Genomic DNA, 20,012 nt, shown 5'->3' with positions numbered 1-20,012 from the left:
TCTGGATTGCCTGGAGGCTTTAATAGAGTCTAAGGACAGAAGGGCCCATTTGTGATCATCTAGTCTTGACCTCCTGTGTAACACAGGCCATAGAACTTCCCCAAAATAATTCCTAGAGCATCTATTTTAGGGGGAAAAAAATCTAGTTTTGACTTTAAAATGATCAGTAATGGAGAATCCACCACAACATTTGATAAATGTTTCAGTGGTTCATTACTCTCATCATTAAAAAGTTATGCCATATTTCCAGTCTGAATTTGTCTAGCTTCAACTTCCAGCTATTGTATCATACCTTTCTCTGCTAGACTGAAGAGCCCATTATTAAGTATTTGTTTCCCATGTAGAGATTTATAGACTGTAATCTAGTCACCCCTTAATCTTTTGTTTATTAAGCAAAATAGATTGAACTAGCTGATTATATCATTATATGGCATATTTTCTAATACTTTAATCATTCTCTTGTCTGTTTTCTGAATCCTCTCCAATTCCATAAGGTTTTTACACAATTCATCATAAATTGGTAACCCAACTGCCATTGGCAATTATGGCCCAGATCCTATGCTTACTGAACCTGATTGGCATCTGTCTAGTTATTTCAGTGGGCTTTGGATCAGACTGTATATATTCAATAGCACCTATTAGCAAGAATCATATTATTTTCCTTATATAATAATTTATGCAACGAGTAGGCAATAAAATATGTTCCTAGCACACAGAGACTGATGCACAGCCGCTGTCTGCAACTGCCACTAGCATTTTTTTTTCCAGATTGGCTTAAAGAGAATACACAAAAACCCTTCTGAGAAAATGAGTTAGAATGGTTTGTGCTAGCCCTCCTGGTCTCACAGGCTGAGCTCACCCAATTAGAGAATCAGAATTTATACCATATTATTTATGTGACTAGTCACAACCAATCAATCCACTGCAATTAAAAAAACAAACAAAACAAAAAAAACCAGTTAAGACCAGTACTTAAGACATTTATTTTTCAGTCAACCTAATAGGCAAGAGAGCATTCACAGGAAATTTCACTGGAAAAAAAAATCAAATTTGTAGAAAAATTGTCTCCGCTTTATATATATTTTGTGAACATGAAAACTGGCCATTTGTGTCTAAATATTTTTCTTATCAATAATTCATCTAGCTCTAGTTATAGTCAGTGTATATGAGTTGGTGTAAACATGAAAATCAAGTGGAAGCAATGTTTTTATAAACCGGTAAAGGGCTCAAATGTGCAGATCTTTCATGTTTGCTGTTTCCATTGAAGTTAATAGTAATTCCATATTTGGAGTTTTAGGCACAATGGTCTTTCTGATGGGCTATGAATGTGAGGAAATTCCTGGAAAGGACAAACATATCGTGTCTATTGATTATGTGAATGGCTTTCATGTTCCTTCTGTTTTTGAAAATATGGAGCTGTCATGTTGTAGTAGTAGTGTACTGAGGAACTTAATTAGCTGCATAAATAACATATATGATATAAAGGTGAGATGAGATCAAAGACACTTTCTTGACCCGAAGGCCTTTCTCAAGGACCTAAACATACATGGCTTTGCTGTCTCTTCACTTTCACCAGAAAAAAATGTTAGGTAAGCTGGACAACAGATGGAAATGTATCTTCTCCCCATTTATTTTTATTGAGCTGTTGAAATAATTACAAGAACACAGGCTTTCAAAAGACAAAATCCAAAACTGAATAAAAGAGAAGAAAAAAATAAAATCTATATAAAATCCTTCTAAAAATGTCCATAAAAATGAACACCATAGAGACAGCTGACTTTGGGGAAAATATTGAGCATCTTGTAGCTATTATTTTTTCAAATAATGTAATTTAGAAATATTGGCATACAAAAGAAAAAACTCAGAAAGATATATCATAAAAAAATAAAACAATGTATTATCAAATCCAGTTTTCACCTACAGGAAATTAATTCTGTTTTTTTTTAACAAGTTGTTATTAATTTATTTAAGATGAGATAAGGGGAGAAATATTTTGCCATGATTATAGCAAAAAAGACATTTTTAAATTAGCAGAGTTTTGTGAAATTTATAATCTGGTGATTCTCCCACTCCTGAAATTGGGCCATACTCTATAACATAGTGTATATTCGATCATTCTTAAACCACAGGTTCAGCTAGGTTTGGGCACCTGCTTTTCTTCTCTTTAGGAGCTTGTGTCCAGTTTGTTACAGTGACCCAAAATAGCCTTCTTAAAATAAAGTATTGTTTCATGTTAATGGTAGGATCAAAACATAAGAGAAGACAACAAAAGATCTACATACATGTCTGTCATACCCACTCTTTCCTTGGCAGGCCTATTTTACCCCAGACCCAAACTTCTTGTAGGTCTGTCTCTGCTTCTTCTTCTTAACTTTCTCTTCCCCTGGCCTTGAGAGCCTCTTTAAAACCAGCCAAGGGTCTTTTTTTCACTTCCAAGGGCCTGGACCTGCTGTCCAAAACCAGTTTCATGAGTTCCCCAAGCCAGAGCATCAATGCCAAAGGCCCTTGTATCTCTTCAGTGTTTTGCAACAACCTTCCCCCAAAGTGTTTGTTGAGGGATGTGTTACCTCAAGTCATAGTCTTGCTTTCACATTTGTTTCCCAGCAGCTCTGTTGATTTAATCCAAGATAGTCATACAGTAAATATCCCAATAACCAGGTCAAGATATAGTATTTATAAATTATTGCAGGCACCAAATCCATCACAGAGAAGAGAGTACCTACACTACAGCTAATAAGTTTTATTGTCAATTATTTATTTTAAAATATCAGGAAATACTGAAATTTAATTTTCTTAAACTGTCTTTGCATTTCCAGACTTACTCACTGAGCCAATCTTTGTAGTGAAACTGACAATGGCCCCCCATCCTACATTCACATACAGAAATGAGCAACTTGACATACAGCAGTGTTTGCAGGATTGAAGCATATAATAGTTCTAGTTACATTAGAAGTATATGGCAAAAGAGAGACATAGTTAAAAAGTTTAAAAAGGTTCACTCTCAGTATGTTTAAAGGAGGCTGCGCTGAAACTAATGAAAGTAAAATAAAAAAAAATTGGCAAGACATCAATAGATTCAAGAATATTCAAATATTTGTACATTTAATAATTTTTCCCATAAATTCTATTTTATGATGAACAATATGTTCACTTTCATAAATACTCCTGTTAGTGCTATCCTTCTCTATAGAGAAATCTTTAATCTTATCATCCATCCCATTGCTTTTTCCTACCTGGCTAATAACGCTATTCTAAATTTACAATCCTATTGGAAATAGTTTAATTTTGAACCAACTGTCAAATGTAGTTTGAAGTGTTTCCATTGCAGAGGAAATGGTCTCCAGATAGATGCGAGGACAGGAATGAGTTGAATAACTGGAACTGGATTTCTGTTCTGTTAATTTAACTGCTTCTAACAGAGAGACAGCTAAAGGAGATCATGCAGGTGACTGAGGGAGAAAATGTCTAATCCCCAAAATATTATACCCATTTATTATTTATATTGTATTTGTACTACAGGGGTGCCCACTGACATCTGGAACCTGTTGCACTAGGTGATGTACATTCAGGAGTGAAAGTAAAGCCGAAGACTTACCAGTATGAGGTCCAGCTCCGGCCCCCAGAAGGGGCAGGGCCTTGGGTAGAAGGGGTGGGGCTAGAGGGGTCAGCGTCCCCCAGACAGCCCTTCCACGTTGCCTGGCCCGTGCCGCCCAGGGCTCCAGCGGCAATTTAAAGGGCCCGGGGTTCTGGTGGCCCTTTTAAATTGCTGGTCCTGGGGCAGCTGCTCCTTCAACACCCCTTCCCCCCTGTTGTCGGCCCTCCCGGTAGGGACCCAGCAGAGCCATCGACTGGGGCACAAAAGGGGCAGTGACATTAAAGTAATGCCACGGCAGCGCTTTAAAGTCAGCTGGGTACTGGCTGGTAATGGTGGACACTTTTTACCGGTATGCAGTACCGGCCCGTACTGGCTTACTTTCACCTCTGTGTACATTCAACCTAAGGGTATGTCTACACTACGGGATTATTCCGATTTTACAGAAACTGTTTTTTTAAAACAGATTGTATAAAGTCGAGTGCACGTGGCCACACTAAGCACATTAATTCGGCGGTGTGCGTCCATGTTCCGAGGCTAGTGTCGATTTCTGGAGCGTTGCACTGTGGGTAGCTATCCCGTAGCTATCCCATAGTTCCCGCAGTATCCCCCGCCCATTGGAATTCTGGGTTGAGATCCCAATGCACGATGGGGCAAAAACAGTGTCGCAGGTGATTCTGGGTAAATGTCATCACTCAATCCTTCCTCCGTGAAAGCAACGGCAGACAATCATTTCGCGCCCTTTTCCCCCTGGATTGCCCTGGCAGACGCCATAGCATGGCAACCATGGAGCCTGTTTTGCCTTTTGTCACTGTCACCGTATGTGTACTGGATGCTGCTGACAGACACGGTACTGCAGTGCTACACAGCAGCATTCATTTGCCTTTGCAAGGTAGCAGAGACGGTTACCATCCCTATTGCACCGTCTGCCATTGTAAATTGGCGACGAGATGATGGTTATCAGTCATTTTGCACCGTTTGCAATTGGAAATTGGAGATGACGGTTATCAATCCTTTTGTACCGTCTGCTGCTGTCATGGGTGCTCCCGGCTGGCCTCGCTGAGGTCGGCCGGGGGCGCATGGACAAAAATGGGAATGATTCCCCGGGTCATTCCCTTCTTTATGTTTTGTCTAAAAATAGAGTCAGTCCTGCCTGGAATATGGGTCAAGTGTACTAGAGAACCAGAGAGCACAGCTGCTCCGGATCAGAGCCCCAGAGATCCCGCAGAAATGATGAGCTGCATGCCATTCTAGGGGGTGCCCCTGCAACAACCCCACCCCTTGCTTCCCTCCTCCCTCAACCCTCCTGGGCTACCGTGGCAGTGCCCCCCCCCCCATTTGTGTGATGAAGAATGCAGGAATAAGAAACACTGAGTTTTTAGTGAGATAAAATGAGGGGGAGGCAGCCTCCAGCTGCTATGATAGTCCAGGCAGGACATTAAAGGGTGGGGGGGAGAGGAGCGCAGCCTCCCGCTGCTGTGATAGTCCAGGGAGTACAGAATCTTCTTTAGACATGAAAGATGGAGGGGTGGGGGCTGATGGAGCTCAGCCTCCAGCTGCTATGATGAGGACGGTTACCAAGACTTTTGTACAGTCTGCCGGGAATGACCGGGAGTCATTCGCATTTTTACCCAGGCGCCCCCGGCCCACCTCACCGAGGCCAGCCAGGAGCACTCACGGGCTGATGATGACGATGGCTACCAGTCATTTTGCACCATCTGCCACTGGGAAGGGGATGCTGGTGTTCAGCGCTGCAGCACCCCATCTACCAGCAGCATGCAGTAGACATAAGGTGACATTGAAAAAAGGCGAGAAACTATTTTTTCCCTTTTCTTTCGGGGGGGGGGGGTGAAAAGGGTGTAAATTGACGACATACACCCTGAAACACCCAGGAAAATGTTTTTGACCCTTCAGGCATTGGGAGCTCAGCCAAGAATGCAAATCCTTTTCGGAGACTGCGGGGACTGTGGGATAGCTGGCGTCCTCAGTACCCTCTCCCTCCCTCCATGAGCGTCCATTTGATTCTTTGGCTTTCCGTTACGCTTGTCACGCAGCACTGTGCTGAGACCCTGCTGTGGCCTCTGTCTATCATAGCCTGGAGATTTTTTCAAATGCTTTGTCATTTCGTCTTCTGTAACAGAGCTCTGATAGAACAGATTTGTCTCCCCATACAGCGATCAGATCCAGTATCTCCCATACGGTCCATGCTGGAGCTCTTTTTGGATTTGGGACTGCATTGCCACCCGTGCTGATCAGAGCTCCACGCTGGGCAAACAGGAAATGAAATTCAAAAGTTTGCGGGCCTTTTTCTGTCTACCTGGCTAGTGAATCCGAGTTCAGATTGCTTTCCAGAGCGGTCACAATGGTGCACTGTGGGATACCGCCCAGAGGCCAATTGCGGCCACACTAACCCTAATCCGACATGGCAATACCAATTTCAGCGCTACTCCCCTCGTCGGGGAGGAGTACAGAAATCGATTTAAAGAGCCCTTTATATCGATATAAAGGGCTTCGTTGTGTGGACGGGTGCAGGGTTAATTTGGTTTAACGCTGCTAAATTCGGTTTAAACGCATAGTGTAGACCAGGCCTAAGAAACCATCCTTTCCTCAAAGAGCTTACAAACTAAATAAATCAAACAGGCAAAAGGAGGAAAGGTGCAAGAAAGGGAGTGTTGTTATGCTAGATGACAGCTGAGGCACAGAGAGAGATTAAGTGGCCTACCAAAGATTACATAGGGCATCTTGTTATGCAGCCAGAAGCTGAATGCAGATATTTTGGGTGAAATCCTATTACTAGTGAAGTAAATAGGAGTTTTACCATTGATTTCAGTGAGGTCAGAATTTCACTCTCTGAGCTCCCATCTTGTGCTTTAATCACAAGACCATCCCTCCTTTTTCAGTTTGCAATTTTGATAATATCAGTGTTGGCAAATTTCTCTTTGCTTTCCTTCCTCTTGTTTGGTGAAATGATACTGAAAAGAGGAGAATAAAAAATATCAAGGCATTTTAGGAGATGAGGGGGAAAAATAGCTCCTTTAAAACAAAAGTTCTTCTCTGTAATGTGCCTCACTCCAGGAAATTCAGAGAGAATAATAAGGGAAAAAATAGATATTAAAAAGGAAAGTCTTTTCCCACCTAAACAAAAGAAAATATCCATATAAGTGATGACAGAGGAAGAATAATTCTGTCCCTGCCAGGCATCAGGTGGTGAGTGAAACATTGATGAAAAGAGCCCCAGCTGGTTCCATGCAGTAGACAGAAATATATTTGTAAAGACAACTTTCAGCTAATTTGGCTGTTGTGTGGTGTGAACTTTACCAATTGACTTGTCTGGACCATCCTGTCAATGGGGGAAAATTTTTTTACAAGTATTGAACATGACATTTATAAGAACATTACTGTCATCTAGGCCACTTGTATTGAATATGCAGAAAATTATAATTGGGCTAACAAGCCTGGTAGTTTGGCCTACTTCCAATTATACTGTTCAGCCTCACTCATGTGTGTCCTTTATTTACTAGTGTACCGTAGATACTAATTCTTCAGGTCTCATGTCCCACTCAGGATTTTCAAAACTATTAAATATTGTGGATCATTACAAGATAGGGAACCACAAACACTTTGTGACTGAGTTAGTAGAGTTACAGTCTTGAATTAGGATGGGTCTGGCTCACTGTTAGATTGTTCTTTACCCCCCATCCCTACCACTTATGTGCCTGACCAAAGGAGGGCTGCTGGAATGGCTCTGGATGTGGGAAGAAAGGAAGGGCTGCTTGAAACTCCCACTTGTGAACAAGTGAAAGTGGAAGGTGCAGAATGTGTGTGCGGGGGTTGATGATCCTTGGGTCTTCTATCTTGTTTCTTCCTTCCCCATACCAGCTGGGAAGAGTAGGTGGCTAGGTGCATGGTGGGAGTAAGATGCACCCCAAAAAGGGGTAAAGTAACTCTTTCCCTCCCCCAACCAGTGGGTATCAGAGGAGGAATTGTGAGTTTCTGAGACACAATTCCTACAAAAAGTTCTTCATGGGGCAGTGCAGTGTCACAGTGCGCCCTATGCCTTGGGCTGAGCCTAAAGGCACAATCTTGCCCATAGTATCTTAGTGCAGTCTACATTTGACAAGAGTGACTCAGGTTAAATTTCAGTCTCTGGTTATTAATACTTCTATATTATGTATTGCACTAGCAGGCACTAGTTCTCATGATGATCTTTAGAAAATTTACAGGAGGGAAGGCAAATGTGGAAATACACTTCATGTGTTTTTTCATCTTTATGGCTAGATTGTACACTTACACATCATCCTGAGTATGGAGTGTGTGTAGCTGTCCCACTCCAGGGAAGCACTGCTGTCATTGTGCCTCAGAGACTCCCATCTAGGCACAATTTCTCTAGAGCTCCTCTTGTTCACTCGGTGTGAGTCCTTGACAAGACACAGCATGCTCCTGCTCCCTTGCACATCCAACCAGTTTGGATGGCTGGTGCATGGGAAAGAAATGAGCCATGGCTGCACCTACTCCTGTCCCTCCTCTCTCTTCCTCATCACTCCCATTTTCTAATGCAAGGGAGTATTGGCTGTCAGCCCCATCTTTCCCATTGTGGCGAGAGCCACAATCCATGCACAATATATGCAGCCATCCAAGGGAGTGGGAACCCTTTACTCTCTTTCACGGCTGTGCACAATAGGCTTTGATTCTGCACTAGTCCACTTCTAGTCCTGGATGCAGGATTAGGCAACAATTGGATATAGATTTTCAGAGCTGTCAGATTATTTGGAAATAGGCCTGTAAAACCTTTAGACAAACTTCAGTCAACATATCCTTGCACAAATGTAAGATTTAGCTTATTTTCTTTTCATCAAAAACATCATTTTAAAAAAAATCCAAATATACAGGAAAATAAAACTCTGAGAAATAGAATCAAAGGGGAACTAATGCCTGCCATAACGTTTATGCAACCCAGCATGGAGCACTCACAGGGAAAACTGTCCTGTAAGACTAATACATTTTTAGAGTTTGGAAATATGTATAATGTTGAAACTGCTATTTATGATTAATGGTAAATGATTTTACTGTACTTCTTGCCTTTTCAAAGTCTTTGGGTTTTTTGTTTGTTTGTTTTGGTCATATACTAACTAAATTCAAAACACAGGTCATCTCTCTTGACAGAATCATCGGTCAGAAGAAACTATACACGCCTCAAATAAATTGGTCAAATAATGTTAGAAATAGTTTTTGTTAGCTCTGAATCAATATTGATAAAGTTTCTCTGTATTCTTAGTAAGTAGACCCTCTGTCTAATCTATCTTTGTTCTCTTCTCCTTGTGCAATCTTTTCCTTGGTTCCAGCGGCTGCTACCAAGAACAAAGTTAAAGGTGAGTTTCCACTTCTACTCTTTGATTTTCATTGCATGGTTCTGCAGTACACATTATCTCCCTCGACTTTTCTTTTCTTTTCTTAATTACAAATCTAGCAAAGGCATCTATCAGAGTTATGCTCTGATAGATTACCCGTTTGGACTTCTATAATTGCCTATAAATGCAAAGTGTTTACTACTGGTTATCAGCCATCACTCTGTTTTTATACTGTGGGTTGCTAGAGTTGCTACAGTATGACAGGAAACATTTTTTTAAAAAATGGATACATAAACCATATACCCTGTAGTTTGCTCTCTTTCATATGTTTTATAGTAAGATAAAGCTATTTTAATTTTTTTCTAATCAAGATATATATAAAAGCTAAAACTTCTTATATATTCAAAAATGCCTAATAAGCAGGGATACTCAGAGCCAATGAACCAAATTGTAAACCCTTTTTATGATGGAAACCATTTCAAGCCAGGGAGTGCTGCTGCACCCCCAGCACTCTTAATCCCAGCTCCTATGCCAATAAGTAATGTTTAACTATTCTCTATATTTTTTTTATCTCTAGACCTTGTCATAAAATGTCTTAAATATTTGTGAGTAGAGACCATTAACGCCTCCAAAGCATTCCTGTCTTCTTTCTACACTTGTATAAAAAGATCATAATTCTTTATTTATGACGGCATACCCAAGCCCAAGAAACATACTATAATCTTATAGACAGAGAATTATAACTTCATCATAGAATCAGGAGGAATGTGAAGAAAAGGAGTCAGTCTACAACGAAATAAAACTTAATTATGAACATTTTATTTTAAAAAATTAGCCATGAAAAGAAGATCATAAATTGTTACCTCACTTTTATTTATCTGCAGTACTGAGTACTTTACTTTTAGACATAAAGGAATCTCTCTCATTCTGACCATGCTTAGATGCTGTTGTAGGACCAATCAGTATTTTATTTCTTATTCTGATATTGTAGTGGCATAACCCTTTAGGGTGTGTGCAGTACAAGAGTGGCTTTGACTCTGTTTCCCTCCTGGTGTTCCACCGATCTACCCAGCCTCTAACACCTTCTGGTTTTAAGTGACTTTGCCTCTGATGAGGTCACCTTGTGGGGTGCCCAAAATCCAAAGTGAACCCAAATAAATGTAAAATATTCCAACCCTATGGGTGGGTTCTTTGCAGACTCTTCACCCCTTCTGGGCTATGTAGTATACTAAAACAAATCCTTCCACCCTGCCTGGACTTGTGCAAGCCACAGGGGACATCTGCACTACAGCTGGGAGTTGTAATGCCCAACTCAGGTAAATGTACACACACTAGCTCAAAGCTAGTGCACTAAAAATGGGTGTGTGGCTGCGGTGGATTGAATATGTATTTAGGACCTATGATGGGGTTGTGCCTGGGCACCAATTAATCTGTAAATAATACAAGATTCCTTAATACCATTACATATTTTAAAATTACTAATATATTTATGTTTCAAGTTGCCCCTACCATTTCTTCTTCTCCCATTGTTTTCTCCTCCATTATTTTTAATAATTTAAAAAGAGATATGATATATGTTAGGCTGCTTTGTAGCAGATCTGACAGTGTGGGCCCAATTACAGAGTAAAGACCTAAAAGTCCCTGTTTTATCTGTGTTATACACAGGGATTTTTTTCTGATCATGAATTTCCAAATGTAGTTAAGATTTTTTTAACAATGTGTTTTTCACCTTGAAGATTCCTAAATTTCTGTTTTTTCCCCTATTTTTTAACAGTGATGATTTTAAAGTTTTATCCTTAATGTATAGTTCCTTATGTATTTTTTTTAACTCTGAACATTGTTGAGTAAAATGTCACTTTTGTGCCCTGATTGCAATGTATACCTGTTCTAGAGCAAGTATAGCTTAGCTATTTTATTCAAATTCAGTTTTCAGAATGGAGAGAGGTAAATAGTGGTGTCCCCCAGGGGTCGGTACTAGGCCCAGTCCTGTTCAACATATTCATAAATGATCTGGAAAAAGGAGTAAACAGTGAGGTGGCAAAATGTGTAGATGATACAAAACTACTCAAGATAGTTAAGTCCCAGGCAGACTGCGAAGAGCTGCAAAGGGATCTCTCAAAACTGGATGACTGGGCAATAAAATGAAAGATGAAATTCAGTGTTGATAAATGCAAAGTAATGCACATTGGAAAACATAATCCAAACTATAAATATAAAATGATGGGGTCTAAATTAGCTGTTACCACTCAAGAAAGAGATCTTGGAATCATTGTGGATAGTTCTCTGAAAACATCCACTCAATGTGCAGCAGCAGTCAAAAAAGCGAACAGAATGTTGTGAATCATTAAGAAAGGGATAGATAATAAGACAGAAAATATCATATTGCCTCTATATAAATCAATGGTATGCCCACATTTTGAATACTGTGTGCAGATGTGGTCGATCCATCTCAAAAAAGATACACTGGACTTGGAAAAGGTTCAGAAAAGGGCAACAAAAATGATTAGGGGGGTGGAACGGCTGCCATATGAGGAAAGAATAATAAGAGTGGGACTTTTCAGTTTGGAAAAGAGACGACTAATGGGGGATATGATAGAGGTCTATAAAATCATGACTGGTGTGGAGAAAGGTAAATAAGGAAGTATTGTTTACTTCTTCTCATAACACAAGAACTAAGGGTCACCAAATGAAATTAATAGGCAGCAAGTTTAAAACAAACAAATGGCAGTATTTTTTTCACACAACGCACAGTCAACCTGTGGAGCTCTTTGCCAGAGGATGTTGTGAAGGCCAAGACTATAAAAGGGTTCAAAAAAGAACTAGGATAAATCCATCAATGGCTATTAGCCAGGATAGGCAGGGTGGTGTTTCTAACCTCTGTTTGCCAGAAGCTGGGAATGGGCAACAAGGAATGGATCACTTGATGATTAGCTGTTTATTCCCTCTGGGGCACCTGGCTTTGGCTACTGTCAGAAGACTGGATAGTGGGCTAGATGGACATTTTGGTCTGACCGAATATGACTGTTCTTATGTTCTTATAAATTAAACAGTTTAAGCTTGCTTATCTTATCAGTATACACCACTCAAATATGAAAACTTAGCATAGGTATTTAGGCTTTACTTAGGAATTAAAAGATAAAGCATCGGACTCAGAGATTTATGTTGAGATAGGCCAGATTTAAAAGAGAATTAAGAACTCCAATATATTCCATATTTGACAAATCCAAGTATTACATAAATATTATTAAGTGAATGCTTTTAGATGTAAATACAAAAATAAATAAATAAAGCTAATTCAAGTAGAATCTGACTTAGTTGGCTGATGGCGCTTTGTTGCAGAATTACAATAGTGAAACCATTAGTTAAGCTGCAGATCAACTTGTTTCAACTCATGCCTGACTTTAAAAAAAATCTCCTTTTTGGCTGAAACTTTGCATGCATTCGTAAACTTGTGGGAATCACGGTACATAATATCTGACTGAAAATGTGCTTTTGTGTGTGCATAATATGAAATGTCCTAGTGTCAGTAGTGGCACTATGGAGTAATGTTAAACTATTACACAACTTCATAATGAATAAGCAAGCGAACAAGAACACACACATAGACACAAACCACTGGTATCCATAAAGAAATACTCCAACACCCAACATTTGCCTCACATATGTATGCACTGCCAGTCAAATAAGAGATGGACTTTCATGCATGGACACATGAAGAGAACCAAATGTATACACAGGCTCCACTCATCTAGGAACATTGACACACATTTTTCACCCATGCAAATACACACACACTAAATAGATACACTGCAACCATCTTATAGTAAAGTAATTTTAATATTGTAACAAGCACAAATCTTTCATAATGTTTGGCTGTTCATTCTCCTCAGTCTCCTCTTGCTCACCTCCCCAGTGGCTGCAGGGAAGTGATTGTTTCATCTTTTCTTCACTGCCAATAATGTTGAAGCAGAGGCACCAAATAGCTTCAGGAAGTTGAGCACCACAGTGATCCTATGGCCCCAATCTTTATTCACTATGGCTGTAGAAAGAAATAACCTTCTGTGGTGCCAGGAGTGAAGCAGGTGGCCTCTCACTGCTTCTTCTTATTGCTGTATCTGAGTAGTGAAGAAGGTTGAATTTCTAATCCTCTTGAAGTGCAACACTCAGTTGTCAAGTAGTTGTCTAATACTGCATTTGAAATTGTAACTCACTAACCACTTCACTCCAGGAGGAGTTTCTCTGCTGATATGAATATCAGCAGATCCCCATTAATCTCAACTGATGTCCATTTTTGGTGTCTGTACCCCTACTTGTGGGCACGGAGGCAATTCTCAAAGTTCTGTGCTTTCAGTTCCAGCGCAGGGCATCTCACCCTTGTCCCCCTCTGAACTGTAGGAACCCCACAGTGCTGGTGTAGTGAGCTTTTACCTGGGAATGTTTGAGGAATGTGTTCTTATGGAACCACTCTCTGGCATCTTCAGAGAGAGTATGTCCTGGAACTCCTTGCCACTTTTTTGGCTTGCTGTGCTGTCAGTCTACAGCAATTTTTGCCACCCAAAGAAAGGGGGGAACCCACAGTTATATGACTGACTCCAAGCAGACTGTTGGTTCCTTTGGCCCTGGCTACATCCCCAGATTTCAAGTCCACTTACACCTATTCTTTTCTTGAAGTGTTCTCTCAGACTTCGGTCAGCACCATGTGTGTTAGCTGATGTACTGGGATTGTTGACGCCTGCAGCTCTCCCTGGTTTAGTGAGTCTTGGTTCTCTCCTTGTTTGCTCATAGAGAATTTCATAGTTTTATCTCCTACTTTCCCTGGTATTTTCTAGTATCTAGAAGAAACTGCCGAGCAGCTTGAAGGAGATTGGTTCTTGGCCCTGAGCTATTTAACATTTTATCAATGACTTGGAAGAAAACATAAAATCATCAGAGATAACATTTGCAGATGACACAGATTGGTGGAGTGATAAATAGTGAAGGTCACTGATACAGAGCAATCTGGATCTCTTGGTAAGCTGAGTGCAAGAAAACAATATGAGTTTTAATATGCCCAAAAGTAAAGTCATACATCTAAGAAGAAAGAATGTTGGCCATGCTTACAGGCTCAGGGACTCTATCCTGGGAAGCAGTGACTCTCAAAAATATTTGGGGATTGTGGTGGATAATCAGCTGAATTTGAGCTCTGTGTGTGACACTCTGGCCAAAATAGCTAATGTGATCCTTGGATGCATAAACGGGAATCTCAAATGTAAGTATGCTGCTAGAATATCATGTTCAGTTCTGGTGTCCACAATTCAAAAAGATGTTGATAAATTGGAGAGGGTTCAGAGAAGAACCACGAGAATTATTCAAGGATTAGAAAACATGCTTTATTGCGAAAGACTCAAGGCTCAATCTATTCATCTTAACAAAGAGACGATAAAGGGGTGACTTGATTACAGTCTATAAGTAACTGCGTAGGGGAAAAAAATTAAGAATGGGCTCTTCAGTCTAACAGAGAAAGGTGTAACACAGGGATTGGCAACCTTTGACACGTGGCCCGTCAGGGAAATCCACTAGCGGGCCAGGACGGTTTGTTTACCTGCAGCATCGGCAGGTTTGGCTGATCGCAACTCCCACTGGCCACGGTTTGCCATTCCAGCCAATGGGGGCTGCAGGAAGCGGTGGCCAGCACATCCCTTGGCCCGGGCCGCTTCCCGCAGCCTTCATTGGCCTGGAGCAGCAAACTGCGGAGCTGCGATCGGTCAAACCTGTGGACGCTGCAGGTAAACAAACTGTCCTGGCCTGCCAGCAGATTTCCCAGACAAGCTGTGTGCCAAAGGTAGCCAATCCCTGGTGTAACATGATCCAATAGCTGGAAGTTGAAGCTAGATAAATTCAGACTGGAAATAAGGCATACATTTTTAATGGTGGGAGTAATTAACCACTGAAACAATTTACCAAGAATCATGGTGGATTGTCTATCACTGGCAATATTTAAATCGAGATTGGATATTTTTCTATAAGTGTGTTTTCTATAAGTCAGAATTATTTTGGGGACGTTCTATGGCCTGTGTTATACAGGAGGTGAGACTAGATGATCACAACAGTCCCTTCTGGCCTTGGAGTTTATGATTCTATGAAACTCCAGATGAGGTAAAACCATGTCTTTGATATACAAGGATGACTCATTCTTGCAGCACCTTTGGGCAGTTTGACTGCCTGAGGAGTGACAGCTGCTCACAGATATTGCCACAAGCATCCAGGTTCTGGATACAGTATATTAAATGTCTCTTGGCCTCCAACACTTCCAGGAAGCCTGGTCCAGAATGCTTGAAAGATTCAGTCTCGAGAGCCAAGCTGGGCATCCAAACTGGGCACTGCAGCTTTAAATTGGTGCTGACCATGATGAAATGGGCTTGCTGGGACAGACCCTAAAAAATCTTTGGGGAGCCAATCTAGACCTGATTCAGGGCCACCAAACTGTGTAGAGGCTTCACCTTCAGTTTCTTAATGCACCACTCCAGAGTTGTTTAACAGATTCCTCAAAGGAGGTGTCTCCTCTGTGCCAAAGCACCAAGCTGATTTCTTCCTAAAAGGGCTCACTTTACTCTGTACGGAATATTATCACTTCCTTCAGCTTCTGACAACAACCAATCAAGTTATCCAAAGCCAGCAATGATGAACCAGTTTCAGACAGGAGATAGTATTGGTAAGCCTGGTATCTTTCTTCAACCAAATGAGTCAGCTCAGAAATTGAGGTTTGTGTCCCATGAGTCAGCTTTCCTGGTGTAGCAGTAGACAATCTTTGTTGGCAGAGCCTACACCGGGACTTTGATGCTGTATACTTGCTGTAACATCCTTGACACTGCAGCCATTCAGAATCTACACAGCAGCTCCTGACATCTATTTTGGAGGAATGGAATGGACTAGATGAATATAACCGGGACTATTTCTGAGATAATGAAGACTCTTATAAGATTTTTATAAGGACTCTTATAAGATTTTTCTCTTATTTTTATGGGACGAGAAAGGTGACAAATTCTCCAGGAAGACCTTGCATGTTTGTGGTTTATTCAAAAGGATGCCAAAGATCTTCCACTTTGTTTTGGAGGATACTGAGAATATAAATTTCTAAAGCTCCCAGGGAAGGTGCATTCTGCAGATAGTTGGCAGTGCCTGACCATCATATTCTGAAATTGCTGCCAAAGGAAGAGTGGCAACAGCTGCATACTACCCAATCTATAGTAAAACTGGTAGATAATCATCTATCTCCCCCACCACAACACACTTCCCCCTTCATCAGATTGAACTGTGGATAAAGTTCTGCTTTTTTTTTTTTATTGATTCTGCCCATAAAGAGCATGATCTTACCATCCCATCTGCACCACTTAGTAAGCTCATTCTATGTCTGAAGAACGTATACTGCTCTCTTTCTCTCCCCATGGGTATTGCAAAGGTTTCACTTCAATGGGGTCCTAGAGGAGCTTCCACTGTGGAACCTGCTCTTTCTGTGGGCTATGGCTTAAAGCTATATTCAAACCATACGTGCCGTTCATTTTAGTGCATTTCCAGCATTGGTTTAATACTATAATACCAATTATCTGTAACCTAGTGGGCATCCAGTACATTTTGTGAAAAAATCGTAGTATTGCTTTGCCATGCTTATGGGGTCCAAACAAATATATATTTTTTCTTTTGTAAACTCAGAAAAAATGTGATTTTTCTACAAGAGTCATCTATAGTTGAGTTGCAGATATACTTTTGTGGTTTGCTGCGGCATTCAAATGAAGACAACTCAATTGCCTATGATAAGACTGAATTTAGCAACTAAAGATTAGCTTAAACAACACTATTTTAAGTTTCTCAATTTCCAACATAAATAAATCATCATAGCAGTTTATATTCTGTCTAAACACATCTCATCCAAAAGCCAAAGATCATTTTGGACTTCATTTATTCACCTGAGCCATGTTGTTCCCCATTATGCCAAAGAAATTGGTTTGTTTATTCTAAGATTAAGTCAGCAGGGGTGCTGTAAAGAATGTAGTGGTAAACATACTGTATATTACCCTAAATACCAATGCAGTGATACCAATTAACTTTAAGCCAAGGGTCAAATTTCAGTTTCAGGGCATTGCCTGTCAGTCACACCTGTCAGTCTTCTCCTTGATATCACAGTGTCACATGGGAAGATTTATATTTTACTCTATCAGTCATCTTTTTAATAAATAATAAAATTTAACTAAACTATATTCCCTTTGTCAATTGGGACACAGACAAGCCACATATGTTAATCTTGCGCTGAAGAGAATTCCATGTCATATAGCATGTTTTGTCCATTTGGCTGCTTTATAAAACACAGATGCATTCAGCCAATCAGATTACTGAGTTATGGTGCACATTCATTTGTTCTTGTTCTCCAAATAAAATTACCAAATGGCTGTATAGTTCCATTGATGACTGGATTGAAAAATGTAATCATTGTTATTTTATTTGTTTAATTTATATAAACAAAATCTAATGCTAGCTATCAGAGGCAGCCCTACTCTTTATCATTCCCCAGTATATAATACCTGCCTGCCTTATTCTAGGGTGGCCACTCACGATGGACACCATGTACTCTGCGTGGAGACCTGGGAAACCAGTGTCCAACCTTCGCTTCTCTTTTCTCAAGATAGCCAGAGAATAAGGAAAAGATGTGTAATGACTTATTACGTAGATTTATATGGCACATGTGCGGTGTTAAGATGGTTGGGTGATTTTAAAAAAAATATGTTCGTAATAGTGCTGAATGAAAACTGTAGTTTCCGTCCTATGGAAAATTCTGATTCTTTTCCGCATTTGTTTTCATTGTAAATCTGAATGAAATATCAAAATGTCTCACTGAATGAAAAGTTTAAAAAAACAATTTAGAAATTTTAAAATGTTTGTTTTGAGTCAGTTCATCATTAAACTGCATCTGCCTAAAATGCATTGGTGCCTCATGGGAGTTGTAAATTGAGTGCCGCATGCCCTCAGTACTTCCTATGGGCTGCGGTCTGTAGCTGGATTAGGTCTCCTATGATGCACTCCAATGAGGCGACACCCATAATGGACCATCTTTAGAGGAAAGATGGAAGGTGAGGTCTGGCTTAGGAGCCATAGAAGAGAATGGGGGTGCATGAAGCTCATGAAGTACAACTACCCTGTGACACTGTGGTACCTTAGGGAGACAGCTTTATGTCAAACTGACCCAAAATAAAATATTTACTTTTGATTTTCCTAATATAATATTGGGGGGGGGAAAGGCAAAATCAAATTTTTCTCACAGAAATTCCCATATAGTTAAAACCCCCCGAAATTTTGATGTCATTCTTCAGAACTGACAGATTCTTCATCAGCAGAAGCTGGAGCGTAATGTTCTTCTGCAGAGAATGATCTCAATATAACTGAGGCCACAGGGTACTCTTAGCAAAGATGGCTGTTGTCTCAGTCATCTACTCCTCCCAGCCTGTTGGCACAGGAGTAACTGTTCTCTCCACTGGCATTGGGAGCAAAGGGAGAGGGTGGCCATTTTGAAAAGGAGCAATTCTTCATGAGTTTCTATGAAGGGGAAGATTGCATGTGCCATCTGTGCTGACAGAAGAAGGTTCCATTTTGAAAAGTAAAGGAAAAATAACCATTCAGCCTAAAATATTTATTTTCAAAAACTCCTGCTTGCACCAGATTTACTCAAGAAGCTAGGTGGGAGGGATGGGGAAACTAGGGTGTGGTATGTGTCTGTATTTGCAGGGGAATGTTGGAGGGTTTAGGAAGAAGAGGAAATCTTGGGGAGGGGAATGTGGAGGACAGGAAAGGGGAAAAAGATTGGGTGAGGCACAAGTGAATATAGACAGTGCAAATGGAAAGGGAAATTAGGAGTGTAGGTATGAGGAATGTGGAGTATGTGAGCAGGGGCATGAGGAGAACAGAAAGGAAGGAGGAAAAAGAAAAAAAAACATCTAATATGTCTTCAAAAATCAGTTTAATCCAATCTGGGACTATGTACACTTTAATCATATGATGGCATTACTACAAGGAATAGTTAAAGTTATTTGAGTCCTTAACTATACATGTTTATACTTTAATAATACTACTTTTTTAACTTTAACTCTACATAGGTTTATAACACTTGTTTTGGGGGAAATTCCCATTGTTTTCTGGGAATACACACAACATAGTATGCTGAAATCACTAAAAGATCAGCACCACGGTATATTTTGGAATTACCTTAGAAGGTACTTAGGAAATTGCTAAGGGTGCTTATTTACATAGCAAGGGCCAATCCTACACACATTTTTGTACAATATATAAGAAGTGTGATCTAGTAATCATTATAATTGCTCGCCCTACTTGCTCGCCATTCACAATTTCTAATGTAAGGGGACATTTGCTTGGATTGCCTGCAAGGTCCTGTGCAATGTGTTATCTATCGGTCCTGCGAACACATTTCTGTTATTGAATTTAGATGTACAAGGGCCTGAATTACCATTTTAAAAATTAGTGTGTGGAAAAAACAATAGACACAGTTGGCCACATAACAAAAATGCTGAGGGGAAGAGTTTTCTATGGAGCTATTATACTTCCATAAAACAAGGGGCACAAACATGTAGGATAGGTCCATAAACAGCTAGGGTAGTCAGGGATGCAACCCCATGGGTATCCCTAAACCTCTGACTACCAGAACCTGGGACTGGGTGACAGGGGATGGATCACTCTATAGTTGCTCAGTTCTGTGCATTCCCTCTGAAGCATCTGGCATTGGCCACTGTTGGAAGACAGGATACTGAGCTAGATGGAGCATTGGTCTGACTCAGCAGGGCCACTCTTATGTTCTTAATGTAGCCCTAAATTCCAAATCCTGTCTGAAACCACAGAAGCTTTTCCTGTTGTCAGGAAATGAAGTAAATGAACTGAACACAACAAGAGACCCAACTAGCAGTATTTGCCTTATTTGCATTATCTTCCAAAAGTTTGGAGCTGTTCAGTTATTAACATCACTCAGACAGTACTTTGGTAGTTACAGAATGCTTTGTTATGTGGAATAAATAAATCTGGGAATCATCTAATTA

At 40.3% G+C, this 20,012-nt stretch overlaps 1 protein-coding gene across 6 annotated transcripts in view; it reads left to right on the top strand.

The window, feature by feature from the left end:
• Positions 1 to 20,012, top strand: part of CADM2 (cell adhesion molecule 2) — a 996,746-nt gene that overhangs the window by 666,521 nt on the left and 310,213 nt on the right. For 4 of the 6 annotated variants that reach the window (XM_045002083.1, XM_045002080.1, XM_045002084.1 and 1 more), the window contains one exon: positions 8,935 to 8,961. The exons of the other annotated variants lie outside the window; for them this stretch is intronic. In XM_045002083.1, the coding sequence (XP_044858018.1) occupies positions 8,935 to 8,961 (27 nt within the window). The remainder of the gene's footprint in view (positions 1 to 8,934; positions 8,962 to 20,012) is intronic. 6 annotated transcript variants of the gene reach the window in all.

The sequence above is a fragment of the Mauremys mutica genome, chromosome 1 (assembly GCF_020497125.1).
Source record: "Mauremys mutica isolate MM-2020 ecotype Southern chromosome 1, ASM2049712v1, whole genome shotgun sequence".
Classification (NCBI taxonomy): domain Eukaryota; kingdom Metazoa; phylum Chordata; order Testudines; family Geoemydidae; genus Mauremys; species Mauremys mutica.
This window is presented reverse-complemented; position numbering and strand designations above follow the sequence as displayed.